The 18373-nt window shown below is 37.0% G+C and overlaps 1 protein-coding gene across 3 annotated transcripts in view; it reads left to right on the top strand.

Annotated features, from left to right (window-relative positions):
• Positions 1 to 18373, top strand: part of DNAH8 (dynein axonemal heavy chain 8) — a 363336-nt gene that overhangs the window by 86074 nt on the left and 258889 nt on the right. For all 3 annotated transcript variants that reach the window (XM_077904163.1, XM_077904162.1, XM_077904164.1), the window contains exons 22-24: positions 5777 to 5912; positions 7174 to 7286; positions 12624 to 12730. In XM_077904163.1, the coding sequence (XP_077760289.1) occupies positions 5777 to 5912; positions 7174 to 7286; positions 12624 to 12730 (356 nt within the window). The remainder of the gene's footprint in view (positions 1 to 5776; positions 5913 to 7173; positions 7287 to 12623; positions 12731 to 18373) is intronic.

The following is an 18373-nucleotide window of genomic DNA, read 5'->3' as shown; positions in this document are numbered from 1 at the left end:
GTGTTTTTGATTTTAGCCATTCTGACAGGTGTGAGGTGATACCTTGTTTTGATTTGTACATTCCTGATGATCATTGATGTTGAACATTTTTCCATGTGTCTTATGGCCATTTGTATATCTTTTTGGGAAACATCTTCTTTTTTTTTTTTTTTTTTTTATTGGTGTTCAATTTACTAACATACAGAATATCCTCCAGTGCCTGTCACCCATTCACTCCCACCCCCCACCCTCCTCCCCTTCCAACACCCCTAGTTCTCCCTTTCTGATATTTCCCACACATTTCTTCCCCCTTCCCTTATATTCCCTTACACTATTATTTATAGGGAAACATCTTCTTGGTGTTAAAATTTTTCCATCTTGGGACACCTGGGTTGTTCAGTGGTTGAGCATCTGCCTTTGGCTCAGGTCATGTTCCCAGGGTCCTAGGATTGAGTCCCACATCAGGCCCCCATGGGGAGGCGGCTTCTCTCTCTGCCTATGTCTCTGCCTCTTTCTGTGTGTCTTTCATGAATAAATAAATAAAATTTTAAAAAATAAATTTTTTTCTGTCTTTGGTGGAATCCTTCAGGCTGGCTTCTATATTTTTTATATGACTCCAGTAATCTTTCAAAGTTTTCTTGCTTTCTGGAACTATAGCGTATCATAGCTCATCTTGTACATTTCCTGTTCCAGATCTTGGATCACCCATTTCTCATTCCTTATTCCTTTCCATGTTACTAGTGAAAAATGTTACATGGAGATCACAATGTGTGTCCTAGGAAAGGTGCTCATTTTAAACTTTTATCTATTCCTTATAGTATTATTTCTGCATCTCTAAGTAATATACTTGGTGTATTATTTCTTGAATTGGAAAAATTGAACATTACTTTCTTCCTGCTTTAATAAGTAAGTATTTAGCTCTGGCCTCCTATATTGCTCCTCCATTGTCTTCTCAATATAGTTATAAGATTATTTTTAGTTAAATAGTAATGGTAAATAGTAACACTTAATTATGCCTATATGAATATTAGCCAATGAAGAACTATGTATTGTACATTTATTTTTTCTTGTACATTTTTTGTCTTTCCTGGAGTTTCTAATTGCCTTTCTTTTCATATGTTCTTCCGAATACGTTATTATATCAGAGTTCCATTTTCCTCCAAGAGACTTCCTTTCAGAGCCCCCTGAATATCTGTTTTTAACTCGGGTTGATTAGTCTCTAGGTCAGCTGCAAAATTATTAATCTGGGACTCTTCCTGTCTGCTTTATTTCCTGGATTCCATATTATTCTTAGAAGAGACAGCCCTTCAGATACTGAAATGGTCTTTTCTGAGCAACTGAAATTTTCCAAAGAAGTCTCCTGTTTTCTTCCCTGGGGGTTAGGAGTAATTTCCTGCTTGTCATTTTCTTCTCACTCATCCTAGAATCTGACTATAGGTACTTTATACCAGGACTTACTTATTAACAAACAGACTACAAAGGAGCAGGGAATACCTATATTAGTGTCTTTCTTCTTGTCCCATTTACAATAATAATCATTTTATGTTGGTATGTTCCTGTAACTATTGTGGCACTATCAACTGCTCAGTGGGGAAAAATTCACACTACCAGAAAGAATTTACTTTGAATATACTAACAAAGAAATTTTACATGCATGGAAAGAGAAAAAGATCACACAAATCAGGGAAACTGGAGTAGATTAAGTGTGACCCAGTTTGAATGTGGCAATTTGTGTTGATATCACAACAGAAGAAGCTATTACTATTAGATAAGTGATAAGTCTCCAGACTGTAAGTCAAGATACAAGAGGTGGAATTTTTACGTCTGCTTTGCCATCAATATGCCCCAGTCACTTGCATTAGAGGGATCTAGGATCTGGTAATAAGTGGGCTGCTTTTCCACAAACCTATCATCAGATGGGCCATTATAATGAAGGCAAAGTAAGATTTATAATGACAGGGCAAGTCTGGTAATACTTTAGACAGAAATAAGTTTTGGAAACACACCATACATAATGCTAATTCTGGAGGTAGGTTAGTTTGGACCAACCAGTGGTTTCCAACTGTATTTGGGAAAGAAGGATATTTGCAGTCTGGAAAGTGGTCTTTGACTTGGAGCATCTAACTTTGATTTTAGGAGAGATTATGTGCATTATTGAAAAGCTATCATCCACTGGTTTCAAACTGGATCTTTTGTTCTATGATGCTGAGGCTGGGACTCTGCAAACTACATTTATCTTTGGCCAGCTGGCTCCCTTTTAGGCTTTGCCAAGACTGGTGCTAGAAGGAGGGTAGAGGGAAGAGAAGGGACTTACTCTTTCCTGTTTTTCTTCCTGTTCCAATAAAATCAGACAACCTCTCTTGATTGGCAGTGGCAGTTAATTCTAGGTCCTAGCTTTTTCCCTACCCTTCCAAAACCAGCTTCTTGTGCTTCTCAGATATCCCAATACCACAAGGTCCCTCCCTGAGAGAGTAGCACCAGCTGGGTGGCTCCCTCACTTCCCAGTGCCAGGTTCTAAAAACTCCAGCCTCTTGCCTTTGCTCTCACGAAGGTTCGGGAGCTGTTTCTTGCAGTAACTCTCCATGTGACTTTTGTGTCCTCTTTTGCCTTTCTTGGTCCTTTAACAGTTGTTTAATCACTTCTCTATATCACATTCTCTCATTCTGTCGGTTAAAATAGCTGGTGTGGCACCTGTTTTCCTGACTGAACCCTGACTGACGTATCTGTATCTCGATAGGTATACAAATGGAATAGAAAATCAGGGAAAGGTGATCGAGTTATGATAGGAAAACTGGTAAATACATTAAAGGGTATTAAAAGTTATTTCAACAAAATCAAACTTGACTCTGTAGAGACAGAAAGGAGATTCATGGCTGCCAGGTCTGTGAAGATGGGTGAATGAAGAGGGACTGCTAATGAGTGTGGGGATTCTTTTGGGGGGAGATGAAAATGTTCTGGAAATAGGTAGCAGTGATGGTTGCACAACTCTGCAAATATACTAAAAATTGATTAATTGTACACTCTACAAGGGTGGGTTTTGTGATATTATGTTGTGAATTTTTTTCTCTCTCTCTCTCTCTGTCTTTTTTTATTTATTATTATTATTATTATTATTATTATTATTATTATTATTATTATTTTCTCTCTGTCTTTTAAAGAGGTCACTTGAACAGCTCAGTCAGAGAAGTGTCTGCCTTCGGCTCAGATCATGATCCTAGTGTCTGGGGATCAAGCCCTCCATGGGGCTTCCTGCTCAGTGGAGAGTCTGCTTCTCCTTCTCCCTCTGCCCTTTCCCCCTGCTTATGCATGTGCTCTCTCTCTCTCTCAAACAAATAAATAAAATCTTAAAAAAAAAAAAAAAAAAAAGAAGGAAGGAAGGAAAAAAAAATCAATTTGTTTGCCAGGCTGTCCCTGGACAGCCCTTCAGTACAGTTTGTTCTTCACTGAGTTCTAAGAATGGTCCATGGAGAAAGTTCTGACCTCTTTTCAAAATCTAGGTCCTCCAAATGGGCCCGAAATCCTGCGCCTTCTTGCTTTCTTGGCAGCCTTCCTCCCCCAGTTGTCTTCCCTCTTTTCTCAATCTTCATTTTTCCTCTCCACCAGACCTCTCCTACTAGCAATCTAATATGTTCTATTGTTTTTTCCTTGCTAACAAACAAAAACCTTCCCACACCACCCTTCATTTTTTTTTGAAAGATTTTATATATTTATTTGAGAGAATGAGAGAGAGAACAAGGAGAGGGAGCAGGAGAGGGAGAAGCAGGCTCCCCGCTAAGCAGAGAACCTGATGTGGGGCTCAATCCCAGGGCCCTGAGATCATGACCTGAGCTGAAGGCAGATGCTTAACCATCTGAGCTCCCCAGGAACCCCTCCCTTCACTTCTCATTCACAACCAAACTTCCCATGCCTGCTCTCTTCCTTTATCATCTTTAATTTCCCATCTCCATTAATTTTCCCCAATTCCTGGCTCAAATTATCTCTGAAACAAATTATTATTTTTAATAACTTTGTGGACATATAATTCACACAATGTACAATTTACCCATTAAAAGCATACAATTCAGTGGTTTTAGTTTATTTACGGAGCTGTGCAACCATCATCACAATTTTAGAACATTTCATCTCAATCCTCAGCCCTAGGCAGCCACGAATCTGTTTTCTGCCTCTTTAGAGTTGCTTTTCCCCCTGCTAATCTGAAGTGGCTCTCACCACTGTCATTCCAGTGTTTACCACTCTGTTGGATAAATCAGAAAGGATGGAATAAAAGAGTGATGGAACCAGATGGAAAGAGTTGGTGGGGTATGGAGGGGATCAGAGAATATCTTCAGGTAGGGGAAGGAACATCATTTCTTCTGAGACTGAGAATAGGTGAGAATGGGTTCAGATACACATGAAGTGGTATAAATGAGAGCGAGAGTCTTAGAAGTAGCTCTCTCAATCCAGTAGCCAAATAAGGAACACACAAGGGCAGTACATGAGAATTATGGGACTTTCTGAGGCTTGTCTGGGCAGAGGTTTGCATAGACAGGCTCGGGTCCCTTTGCAGAAGTGGGTTTGAAGGCCTACATTGGCTGCTCCCATTTATTTTTTCTCTTTCCTAAAATGTATGGACATGGTAGACATGTCAGAAGATCTAGTCAATTTTATAGGCCAGTTTTCTTTTCTGAAAAAAATTTTTAAAGATTTTATTTATTTATTCATGAGAGACACACAGAGAGAAGCAGAGACATAGGCAGAGGGAGAAGCAGGCTCCCTGTGGGGAGCCCAATGTGGAACTCAATCCTAGGACTCTGGGCATGACCTGAGCCAAAGGCAGACACTCAACCACTGAGCCACCCAGGTGCCCCTTCTTTTCTGAATTTAATTTGTTCTTAATTTTCTCCCAAAGCCTATCAGAAAAGTTCAGAAAGGCAGAGCACAGGTTTTAAAATCAGATAGCACTGGTTTCAAACTCCTATGTTCCCTGGCTGCTATATAACCTTGGACAAGTTTCTGATTCTTTCTGAGCCTGTTTTCTCCTTTGTGAAAGTGGTTGTCATTTAATTAAATGAATTATTACACATGAAACTCTCTTTTAAAAAAAAAGATTTTATTTATTTATTCATGAAAGAGAGAGAGAGAGAGAGGCAGAGACACAGGCAGAGGGAGAAGCAGGCTCCACACAGGGAGCCTGATGTGGGACTCGATCCTGGAGTCCCAGGATTGCGTCCCAGGCCAAAGGCAGATGCTAAACTGCTGAGCCACCCAGGGATCCCCACATGAAGCTCTTAAGTTGATGCCTGGCATAAGTGAGCACCAGGCTCACTTTAAAACCTTATTCTGTTTGAATCTCAAACCAACTCTTTGAATTGTCCTTTTTTTGAAGCACCTTTCATTTTCAACTTTTGACATCCTCCTCTCTCTTGTTCTTCAGCCTTCTTTTTTAACAACAAAAAAAAAATTTTATTTTAAGTAAACACTATACCCAACATGAAACTAGAACTCATGATCCTAAGGTTAAGAGTCATATGCTCTACTGACTGAGCCAGCCAGGTGCCATTCACCATATAAATGTGAATGTAGATGTCTGTGGGTGACTGAGTCAGATAAAAGTCAAAGACTTTGAGATTCTTTTTCTCCTCCTTTTCTTTGCTTGGGCCTTAGCAGCTATGCCTTTAGCCATTGACAATTTTGGATCTAAAATATTATGCTATTGGAAACTATCTCTAGTCATTTTCAAGTGGTGTTAATTATACTTTTATAAATTATATTAATTTTTACACATCTGTAAATTAATAGTCATTGCCTTATTTAATAGACATACACAAAAGAATGGGCTGATGTTCTAAATCACAAAAGTAAGCATGTAGAAGAAGCTGTCAAAGAACTTATATCAATATTTGAAAATATTTATGAAGTTAAGTACAGTGGGAAAACAGCAAAACCATCACCAGGTAACTTTGCTAGTTATATTTGAGTTATAATATTATAATCATAAGAGCTATAGATATGTTCTCAAGTAAGTGCTTTCTGCTTAGCAATTACTAAAATTCCAGACTCCCTGAAGGAAAGCATGTGTTCAGCATAACCCACATCATTTGCACAAACTACTTAGGCATAGGAAGTCCTTTTTGTCAGCTAGAGAATGGTGGGAATCAGATGCCAACCAAGGGCCCATGTTGCAAGTAGTCTCAGTACTGTTATTCTCATCTCTCTGTCTCTGTCTCTCTCTCTTTTTTCTTTTCCTTTTTTTTTTCTCTCTTTTTTCTTTTAGCACAGCATTCTAAAATGTCTGGAGACATTTTTGGTCATCACACAACATGAGGGATGCTACTGGCATCTAGTGGGTAGAGCTCAGGGATGCTGCTGAACATTCTACAGTGCACAGGATAGCCTTCAATAACCGAGATTATCAGTAGTGCTGAGACTAAAAACCTATGAACTTAAATAAGTATCCATAGCCTTGGAACTGGAGGGTATTATGCTAAGCAAAATAAGTCAATCAGAGAAAAACAATTACCATATGATCTCATTCATATATGGAATTTAAGAAACAAAATAGAGGATCATAGGGGAAGGGAGGGAAAAAGAAAACCAGATGAAATCAGAGAGACAAACCATAAGAGATTCTTAATCATAGGATACAAACTGAGGCTTGTTGGAGGGGAAGGGAGTAGGGGTAGGGGGTAACTGGGTGATGGAAATTAAAGAGGGTACGTGATGTGCAATGAGCACTGGGTATTAATATGAGACTGATGAATCACTGAATTCTGCCTCTGAAACTAATCATACACTCTGTGTTAATTAGTTGAATTTAAATTAACAAAAATAAATATCCACAATGAGTCTTCTTTCTCTTAGTTTTTCTACCTAATTAGCTTTCTTCAGAAATGTCAAGAACCCCCAAATATCAGCTCATTAAGTTAGAATACTCAAAAGGGTAAACACATATTTTAGAAATATAATATGTAAAGCCCTCTTAAAATGTTTAATTCTATATACTAAGAAGGAGTATATTTATTTCTTTGTAGAATTATGATTCTTTTGGGTGAGTGGTTTAAATTGAATTCAAAGGTGATTCCTACTGAAACAAGTCTTACATTTTTAGATTAAGAACTTTTCAAGAAGGGGTTTCCTAAGAAGGTCTGGTCACATGATGTAAAACCAAATGCTCAACATTAAATGTTATATTTTTGTCTTCTCTTTTATCCATAGAACAGAGGAAACATGTTGCTTTTGGAAGTGAAACAGAAGAGGGTGAGAGCACTGATTATGAGGCTAATATTCCTGAGGTTCATGTTAATGATAAAGAAGATGAATTTAAGAAGGTATTTATTATGAGAATACCTCATTCAATTTAGCAGAATTACGACTCCTTGGATCATAGATGACCCCAAATGGTGCTTTTTCAGTTCTGCAGTTCTGCAGCCAACCTGTATGGACTTACAACCAACCTGTATTTATAACAAAATCTAGAAAGTATAATTTTCAATTCTACACTATAGGATCTGGCAAGATATAGCAATCCTTCTAGTTTTCCCCAGCACCATCAATTTTTAATGTGATTTTGTCAATACAGTTTATATAATTATCTCCCTCTATTGTGATTGACCATGTTTTCTTATACAGTAAGTGTCATGGGATTGTAGTGCCAATCCATTTGACTCGAGTGAAGAATTTTGTTTTCAGTTACCGTGTTTAATGAAATTACCTATATTGCAAGGCCAGATTTTGATTCACTTGGGCCCAAGGATTGCATTTTTTATTAGCACCACAGGGATGACCAGTGGACTCCCCTCCAGGAGAAAGCCTGTGTGGGCAGGTTGTCACATTTTGTTGAGATGTGTCGAGAATGGATTTTGAGAAGGACTCATGGGGTTTCTTGTTCCTTTTTAGGCCTCCCTCTTTTGGTCATGTATCAGTTCTGAATGCCACTCCACATTTGTGCTAACACCTGCTTTCTCCTCCTTCAGCCAGTTTTTTTTAATCCTTCATACTTATCTTCTTTTCCTTCTTCCTATATTTTACACACTTTTATACCTCTATACCTTCTATATACACACCGGAAAACAATTTTGGAAATAAGCAGCATACATTGGATCTACTTTCAATTTCTTGCTCAAGGAGGACATCACCAATGGGTAGAGAAGTACTTCCCCACTGAAACTAGATTTTAGCTATAGATTTCCTCTCAGTACCATGCTCCAAGCTGCCATTATCAATTGGTAGGAATCAGCTGGAGAGAGGGAGTGTATGCCCACGCCATTGGCTCTTCTCTTCCAATTGCATTCCCTTTGACACTGGCAGGGGTCCTTAGAGCAAGTTTGGTTATCATCAGAGTCTCTTGAATTGGGGGATCACTGGGAGCTGCATTAGTGCAGTCACCTCCTAAAGAGCCTCTGCCTCTCAAATCCATCATCCTCCACATTAGCCTGGTGATTCACCAACCCCGATCATATTCCTCTTTGCTCATGCTGATAACCCTGCTTTCTGACCCAACTCAAACTGACTAGTCTACCCTGTCTCAGAGGAGCAGGGCGTAGAGTAGAAAGAAACGGTATGGCCAGAGCTTGGTCCTGGTTGTGTGACTCACTGCAAGCAAGACATGATGCCCAGATCCCTGGTGAGGCTCAGTATCTGTCCTGTGCTCTGACCAATAAACCTGGCAACTCCTCTGGAGGGAAAGAACCGCTTAGAGAGAGAGGCCCACCATGGTCCCAGGGTGATGGAAGCTTCATCCCATATATTTTGGAGTACATTTATCCTCCAAACTGAGCTTTCCGTAAGATAAAGACTAAATATCCTCTTGTGTCCATACCCTTTAAGTGTTAAGAAATGTACCTCACTTAATAAGTGCTCCAGTTTCGTTGAGTAAATTATTGAGGCCTGAGCAAACTAGGAATATTTTGAGCAAACTGAGCAGAGGGAGAGAGAGAATCTTAAGCAGACTAATGCCCAACACAGAGGCTGATGCAGAGCTTGAACACCTGACCCTGAGATCAGATCTGAGCCAAAATCAAGAGTCAGATGCTCAACTGACTAAGCCTCCTAGGTGCCCCTGGTGGCTATATTCTTAATTTTTCCAAAGTGGCTGCATCAATTTACCATCCTACCAATAGTATATGAAGGTTCTCTTTTCTCTACATTTTCTCCAACACTTGTTATTTTTTATATTTTTGATAACAGCCATTCTAACATGTTAGGTGTTAGGTGGATACCTAATGGTTTTGATGTGCATTTCCCTAATAATTAGCGAATTTGAGCATCTTTTCATGGGCCTGTTTTCTTTGGAGAAATGTCTATTCAGATACTCTGCCCATTTTAAAATTGAGGTGTCTAGTTGTTATTGAGTTCTATGAGTTCTTTACATATTTTGGATACTAACCTCTTATTGGATGTAAGGCTTGCAAATATGTTTTACCATTTAGTAGGTTACCTTTTCATTTTGATGATGGTTCCCTTTGATGTGTAGAAGCTTCAATTTTATATTGTCCCATTTGTTCCTTTTTGTTTTTAGAATCAGACCCACAAAGCCTTCGCCAAGACTGATGTCAAGGAGCTTACCACCTATATTTTCTTTTAGGAATCTTATGCTTTCTGGCCTTACATTCAAGTATTTAATCCATTTTGAGTTAATTTTTGTGCCTGGTATAATGTAGTGGTCTGAATTCATTTGTTTGCACATGGATGTCCAGTTTCCCCAGTACCATTTGTTGAAGAGATTTTCTTTTTTCCACTGTGTATCCTTGGATCCTTTGTCGCAGATTAATTGTTCTTATACAAGTGGGCTTATTTCTGGGTAGTCAGTTCTGTTCCATTGATCTCTGTGTCTGTTTTTGAATCAATACCATATTATTTTAATTACTGTAGCTTTTTAGTTCAGTTTGAAATCAGGGAGCATGATATCTCCATCTTTGTTCTTTCTTAAGATAGCTTTGGCTATTGGGGATCTTTTGTGGTTCCATACAAATTTTAGAATTATTTGGTCTGTTTCTTTGAAGTATGCCATTGGGATTTTGGTAGGGATTACATTTAATCTGTAGTTGGCATTTGGGTATGTACATTTTAATAATAATAATTCTTCCATGACATGAGCACGGACTATATTCCTGTTTATTTGTGATTTCTTCATTTCTTTCATCAGTGTCTTACAGTTTTCAGTGTACAGATCTTTCACTTCTTTGCTTATATTTATTACCTAGGTGCTTTATTCTTTTTGATGCAATTGTAAATGGAGTTATTTTCTTAATTTCTTTTTCTGATAGCTTGTTATTAGTATATAGAAATGAAATAAACTCTTTGTGTATTTATTTTGCATCCTGCAACTTTATTGAATTCATTTATTAGTACTAACAGTTTTTTTGGTGGGCATCTTTAGGGTTTTCTATATATAGCAGCATGTCATCTGCAAATACTGAGTGTTTTACTTCCTGTTTCTTGCCTACATACTATGACTATGTCCTCCAATATTATCTTGAATAAAAGTGGGGACAGTGAGCATCATTGCTTTGTTCTTGTTCTTAAAGGAGAAGCTTTCAGTTTTTCACTATTGAGTATGATGTTAGCTATTGGACTGTCATATATGGGCTTTATTATGTTCTATACCTGTTTGTTGAGAATTTTTATCATAAATGATAATAAATTTTGTCAAATGCTTTTCCTGTATCTATTGAGATTAACATATGATTTTAATCTTTCATTTTGTTAATGTGTTGTATGATGTTACTTGATTTCATCTTGTTAATGTGTTGTATGATATTTAACCATCTTTGTATCCCTGGAAATAAATCCCATTTAATCATGGTGTATGATCCTTTTAATGTATTGTTGAATTTGGTTTCCTAATAGTTTGTTGAGGATTTTTGCATCTATGTTCATTAAAGATATTGAGGTATACTTTTCTTTTTGTGTGGTGTTCTTTCTGGTTTTGGTATAGGGTAAGACTGGCCTTGTAAAATCTGTTTGGAAGACTTCCTTCCTTTTCAGTGTTTTGGAAGTTTTGAGGAGGATAGGTATTAAATCTTCATTTCAGTGTTTGGTTAGATTTGTTGGTGAAGTCATCTGGTCCTGGAATTGTTTTGAGAGTTTTTTTAAAAAAAGATTTTATTTATTCATGAGTGATACAGAGAGAGACAGAGATAGGCAGAGACACAGGCAGAGGAAGAAGCAGGCTCCACGTAGGAAGCCTGACGTGGGACTTGATCCCAAGTCTCCAGGATCATGCCTTGGGCTGAAGGTGGTGCTAAACCACTGTGCTAAACCGCTGAGCCACCCAGGCTACCCTGAGAGGTATTTTATTACTGTTTCAATCTCCTGAATAGTATTGGCCTATTAATATTTTCTATTTCTTCAAGATTCAGTCTTGGAAGATTGTGTGTTTCTAGGAATTTATTCACTTCTTCTAATATGACCACTTTGTTGGCATATAATTGTTTGTAGTAGTTTCTTATGATCTTTTGTATTTCTAGTTGTAACTTCTCTTTTATTTCTGGTTTTATTTCTTTAGGTCTAGCTAAAGGTTTGTCGATTGTGTTTATCTTTTTAAAGGAACGGCTTTTAGTGTCTTTGACCTTTTCTAAATTGCTTTCCTTTAATTTCTATTTCATTTAGTTTAACTCATATATATTATTTCCCTTCTACCAATTTTGGGATTTTTTTGTCCTTCTTTTCCTAGTGTCTTTATTTTATTTTTTTAAAAGATTTTTATTTGTATGTAACATATTGTTTTTCTTTTCCTGCTTTTAGGATTATCTCCTTTATCCTTAACTTTTACCATTTTAATTACAATGTGTCTTGGTGTGTATATCTTTGAGTTCATCTTATTTGGAACTTTGTGCTTTATGCACGTGGATATCTAATTCCTTCTTCAGACTAGGGAAAATTTTAGCCTTAGCTTCTTTAAATAATTTTTCTGGCTCTTTTTGTCTCTCTCTCTCTTCTCCTTCTGAGTTCCCTATAAGCACTTTTACCACTTGATGTTGTTCCAAAGGTTCCTTAAGATAATTTCACTTTTCTTAATTCTGTTTTTATTTTGCTGCTTTGGGTGAATTCCACTGCTTTGTCTTCTAGCTCACTGATCTGTTCTCTGCTTCATCCAGTCTGCTGTTGAACCCCTCTAGTGTATTTTTCAGTTCAGTTATAACTTCTCTTAGATACTTTCTTGTATTTTCTCTCTCTTTGTTGAAGTTCTCACTATGTTCATCCATTCTTCTCCCAAGTTTGGTGAGCCTCTTTATGTCTATTTGTACTCTTTATCAGGTAGATTGCTTATCTCTGTTACATCTAGTTCTTTTCCTGAGTTTTTTTTCCCCCTTGTTCTTTTGTTTGGAACATGTTTCTCTGTCTCCTAATTTTGCCTAATTCCCATGTGTTTGTTTCTATGTATTAGGTAAGTCTGCTACGTCTCATAGACTTAAAGGAATGGCCTTATGCCCAGAAGTTCAGTCTTCCCTCATCATCAGAACGAGGCACTCAAGGGTATCCCTTATGTGGGCTTTGTGTGCCCTTCAATTGTGGCAGAACTGTGGCTGTGGCACAGCAATGGGTGGGCCTGGCACTAAGTCTAGTGTAGAACATGACTGTGACTGCTGTGGTACATTGGTGGGTGGGTGATCTTGCTATACCACCATATTGAACCCAACTATCAATATTATTTCTTGTTACAGGAATGTAAAGAAATCTATGCCTTTTTCTCTCATCAATTACTAGACAGTCTTCAAAAAGCTACACAGTTATCTTTGGACACGATGAAAAAAAGAATATTTGTTTTAAGGCAAGTTGATGATATGCTAAATAAGCCTGGTAATACTGTCATAACATAATGCTAATAGTACCTCTTATTTTTATTATTTTAAAAATTATAAAATTCAAATAGCATTTATGAAAAAACTGTATGAAAATATATGTGTAGTACCTCAAGAACAGCGATCAGATGAACAACCATATTCCTAGCACCCAGGCCAAGACAAAGAACATTGAACACTATTGGTCCCCTTACCAGGCTTTTCTCTGTGCACCCAAACGTAACCACTATCCCATCCCAATAATAAACTTCATGTTTATTATTGTCTTAATTTTCCTTGCAGTTTACCATGTTTGTATCCCTAATCAATGTATCACTACATTTTGTCTGTACCTGAACTATGTTCAGTATTATGTTTTTGAGATCCATCTATGTTGATATAATTCATTATACATAATCTGTTTTTTCTACTGATGATGGTCATTTGGGTTTCCGGTTTGAGCTATTCTGAATAAAGCCTCTGTGAACATTTTTTTTACCTGTCTCCTACACTTGTTATGAATGGAATGGTTGGGCCCTGGGGTATGTGCATGCCTCACTTTACCATGTGATGCCCAGCATGAGAGTCCCCATCATTCCTCATCCTTGCACACAATTGATATTGTTCAATTAAAAAATTCTTACCAGCAAGTGGGTGTGAAGTTGCATCTCACTGGGATTTAAATGATCATTTTCTTAAAAAGAATTGATCATTTTTTGGTTACTGATGAGGTTGAACATGTTTTCATGTTTATGAGCCATTTGTGCCTTCATTTCCTTGAAATGTGTGTTTTTTTCTTTCTCTTGTCTTATCTTGGCTTGGTTGACTTTCTTCCCTTCTTTCCTTTCTTCATTTATTTCTTTTTACCTATTTTTCTATTGGATTAGACTTATTCATGGATGTTCTTGATATATTACTTTGTTGATGATAATATAGCATATATCTTCTTCCTGTTGTGCCTCTCTTTTCATTCTTTTTTATGGTGTCTTTTACTGAGTTTAAAGTATTAAAATTTATCAACTTTTTTGGAAAATATTCAAACTTTTTTATCTTTGTGATTTTTTATGTCTTTTATAAGAAATCGTTCTTTACCTCATAATGTCTTCTAAAATTCTATACTTTTGTCTTTTATACTTAGGGATTTAACCCACATAGTCTTGATTTTTGCGTTTACTGTGAGGTAGGAGGTCAATATATTTTTTCCATATGTTTCATTAATTAACTAAACAAAGTTTGTTGAAAATTACTTTTTTCTTTGAGAGGATTATTTAAAGTACATTGAATCTATAGGTGATTTTGGAGAGAGTCAGCATCCTTACGATATTGAGTCTACCATCCAGAATCATGGATTACCTCTCCATTTAAGTCTTCTTTACTATTTTTCAATGAAGTTTTATAATTCTCTGTGTAAAATTCTTGTACATTTTTGTTGGATTTATTCATTGGCTATTTATGGCTGAATTTTAATTTAATCACATGATTATAATCTCCCAATGTGACTGTGAACTTGACAAATTTTCCTTCTGTTTTGATCAGTTCTTGTTTGATGTGTTTTAAGACAATGCTGTTAGGTGCATGCAAGGTCATAGTAGTTAAATCTACTTAGGATGTATTTTTTACTTTTTATTTTATTCCTTTTGTATATTAATCCTAATTACTCAAATGGTTTTTAGTTTGTTATTAATTTTACTTTACCAGCTTTTTTGGCATATCACTTTTTAGCCCTTTTTCCAACCTTACTGGGCAGTTTTTTTCTTTTATTTCTTAAAAACATCACATGCCTGATGATGATTATTATTTTTAAAGATTTTATTTATTTATTTCAGAGAGAGAGCACAGGAGGGGAGGGTGTTCAGGTAGATGGAGAAAGAGAAGCTGTGTCCCAGCTGAGCAGGGAGCCCAACATGGGGCTCAATCCCAGGACCCCAGGATCATGATCTGAGCCAAAGGCAGACACTTAACAGACTGAGCCACCTCAGCACCCCTATGCCTGATTATTTTTATTCAATCTGATTATCTCTGCTTTTTAAAAGAGTTTAATTAGTTCACATTTATTATGATTTTTTATGTAGTTACACTTAATTTATGACATTTAATTTTATGTATTCTTTTTAGTATCTGTTTTCTTTGGTTCATTTCATTATCTCAGTTATCTTTGGGATGGATAATATTTTCCTTTTATTTTCTTTACAGGACTTCAGTTATTTAAGTAGTTACCCTTAAATTGAGACTATTGTATATCTTGCTCCAGCTTAAAAAAAAATACTGTCTATGGTTATTCAGTTTTCTGGTCTTATTTCTAACTACAAGGGTCTTGATGTGCTTTACTCACTGAACTGTACCTACCTCATTATTGCTGCTTGACGTTTTAGTTTTTACCTTTTTCTGAACACTTAAAAATAATTTATTTACTGGCATATTTTATTAAAATCTCTGATTCTGTATATGTCTTGTATCCCACTGGTTCCTTAAGATATAGGAAGGGTAAACTCTCTTATTCTTCATTTGAAGTCTGAAAAATGCCTTTTTTGCTTTCATACTCTCAGGACAGTTTGGTTGGATAAAAAATTTTTGTTTGTCTCTCAGCACTTTGAAAAAGTATTTCACTTTTTCTGACTTACATGGTTGCTGATGAGAAGTCTGCAGTAAGTCTAACTGAAGATTGTTTTTTATCCTTGATGTTCTATAACTTTCTTTCCATGTGTGGATTTGTCTTTATTTAATTCTGCTTTGTTCTCAGTGTGTACTTTCTTACTGAGGACAAATAGCATTCCTTAATTCTGGAAAACCCTCAGCAATTTCCTCTTCAGTTATTGCTTCTGGGACATTCCTTTCATTCCCCTACGAAACTCCTTCCTTATTCTTATGGAACTTCTCATAATTGAGTGTTGAGTAGATTAACCACATGATTTATTGTTCCAACCAGGACACTCTTTTGAGTGAAGAGGCACTATCCAGATGAAGTGTCAGGACAGATTTAATCTGGAACTGTCCTGGGGACACAGGACATGGAATTTTGGTCTGTCCTCCCGGTTTGCTAACTACTCTGTCACATGTTTTGTCTTTTTTGCCTTTCTGGGCTACATTATGAGCACATGGCTCTCTTTCTAGTCTAAAGATGATCTCATCATTTGCATCTTAAATATTTCAATTAATACTTTTTTTTTAAATTCTCCAGATACTGTATCATTTCTCCTTTTCAATTTACACTATTTATTATTTTGGGAGAAGATAGCCTTCATTTATCTCTTTGAAAATTCTCAATATACTTATTTTAGAGTTTGTCATACTTTTATACATTGATTTTATCTGGAGTGAGTTTTTGTTTCAATTATTAATTCCTTTGGTCCTCTTTCTTACTGAAAGACTTATTCGTGCCCATGGGGATTTTAGTTTACAAGGACCTCTTTGAGTGAGAAGTGTGGGTGCCTGCACGTGTGCCTGTGTAAGTGTGTGTGTGTGTGTGTGTGTGTGTGTGTGTTTTTCTCTCCCCCCCACCTCCCTATCTGGGAGTTTCACCTTTGTCTCCCATGATCCTGGGAACCTTGAGTAGAGAATCAGGTCTTTTTTTTTTTTTTTTGTAATAATAAATTTATTTTTTATTGGTGTTCAATTTGCCAACATACAGAATAACACCCAGTGCTTATCCCGTCAAGTGCCCACCTCAGTGCCCGCCACCCAGTCACCCCCACCCCCCTTCCTCCTCCCCTTCCACCACCCCTAGTTCGTTTCTCAGAGTTAGGAGTCTTCCATGTTCTGTCTCCCTTTCTGATATTTCTATGTCTTTCTGATATTTCCTACCCATTTCTTCTCCCTTCCCCTCTATTCCCTTTCACTATTATTTATATTCCCCAAATGAATGAGACCATATAATGTTTGTCCTTCTCCGATTGACTTATTTCACTCAGCATAATACCCTCCGTTCCATCCACGTCAAAGCAAATGGTGGGTATTTGTCATTTCTAATGGCTGAGTAATATTCCATTGTATACATAAACCACATCTTCTTTATCCATTCATCTCAGAACCAGGTCTTATTTGTTCATGATGACTGCCCCCAGAGATACTGGGGATATGGCAGGGTCAGCTAGGGAGCACACAAGTGGCCTGACTTAATCACCTTCTGGTTATGCTGTGGATTTGTTTCATCACCCCAAGCCCAGATCTTCTGGAGATGTAGCTGCAGACATGGACTATATTTTGTTTTCACTTTGCCTCTTTATAAGTGGAGGAGCATCGTTTTAGTTTCTGGCTTCCAGTACCAAACCAGGCTGAGGTCCTACCTCATACGGAGTACTTTCAGTGCCCTATGGTCTGCAGGAGTCAACCTTTTACTGTCACTGCCTAATTCCCAGCTACAACCCTGTTTATGTATTCCTGACCTTGTTCTGGTTAATGGAGATACTAACCTGGTATATGAGCACTCTCATGTCCTTTATATTCGATGCATGATTGTTAGGTATTTGACACAAAGAGGGGTTTTTGAAGTCTGAACTCTCTATGCCACATTGACTTACAAGTCCTGCAGTATTTAAGCAATTTTTGAAGAGATATACATAAGCATAATACTTGAACATCCTTCTTTGTCTAAAATGTCTTTTTCTTACCCTAACACACGAGTGCTAGTTTGGTCAGCTCGAATCACATTTTCTTTCTCTCACACTCTACAAATCCTGTTTTGTTTTTTAAGATTTTTTTTAGTCATGAAACACACAGAGAGAGAAACAGAGACATAGGCAGAGGAAGAAGCAGGCTCCCCGCAGGGATCCCAATGTGGGACTCCATCCCAGGACCCCAGGATCATGACCCACGCACCTTGCAAATACTGTTTTGTTGGCTTCTTTTGTTTCCACTTTCAGACAGAGTTCTGCTGTTAATCCAGCTTTCTAAGTAACACCCTGTTGTTTTGATGCTTACAGGATTTCCCCTTTTAACCTGGAAATTCACAAATTTTATGTTTATGTGTAGGTAATTTTTCTCATTAATCCTTTCAGGCAAGTAGAGAATCTTTTGAAGATGATAAAACAGTTTCTTTCTTAAGGTTAGGGAAGAGCTGTGCTTTAATTGACCATACGTAGAATTCATGGGCTGCATTGAGGTAGTAAAGCATCTCTGAGCTGAGCGACCCTCTGTAAGTTACTCAACCTCTCTCTACCTTAGTTTCTTTATACACAAAGTGCAAAAATTAATCATAGGATCTGTCTCACATAGTTAATGTGAGCACAAAATGTGTTAATTCACGGAAAGTGTTTGGAAAAGTGCCTGGCATACATTAAACATTCAGTAAACATTACTCTTTTTTATCTTTTTTACCTTTTCTTTAAGAAGTATCTATCTTTTGGTATTTTGCATATGAAATTTTAGAGAATTCTTTAAGCTGTAATGTGTCAAATAAGTTACTGAATGATCCAGTGTGCTGTTCACTGCCTCTGTTGCTTAGGCGGTTTTTGCTTTATAAAACTCTTTCTTGTCCTGGGATTGTGTCCTTTTAAATACAGTGAAATACACTGATTTTACTGTTGCATTTTGGATTTCACAATGAGACTATGAATTAGAGGTTTTTCCCCCTTTATTTGCTTGCTTTTGGTTCAAAGATTTCCTTGCAATAATATGTTTATCAGTGTGCTAAAGCT

The sequence above is a fragment of the Canis aureus genome, chromosome 7, assembly GCF_053574225.1.
Source record: "Canis aureus isolate CA01 chromosome 7, VMU_Caureus_v.1.0, whole genome shotgun sequence".
NCBI classification, from domain to species: Eukaryota; Metazoa; Chordata; class Mammalia; order Carnivora; family Canidae; genus Canis; species Canis aureus.
This window is presented reverse-complemented; position numbering and strand designations above follow the sequence as displayed.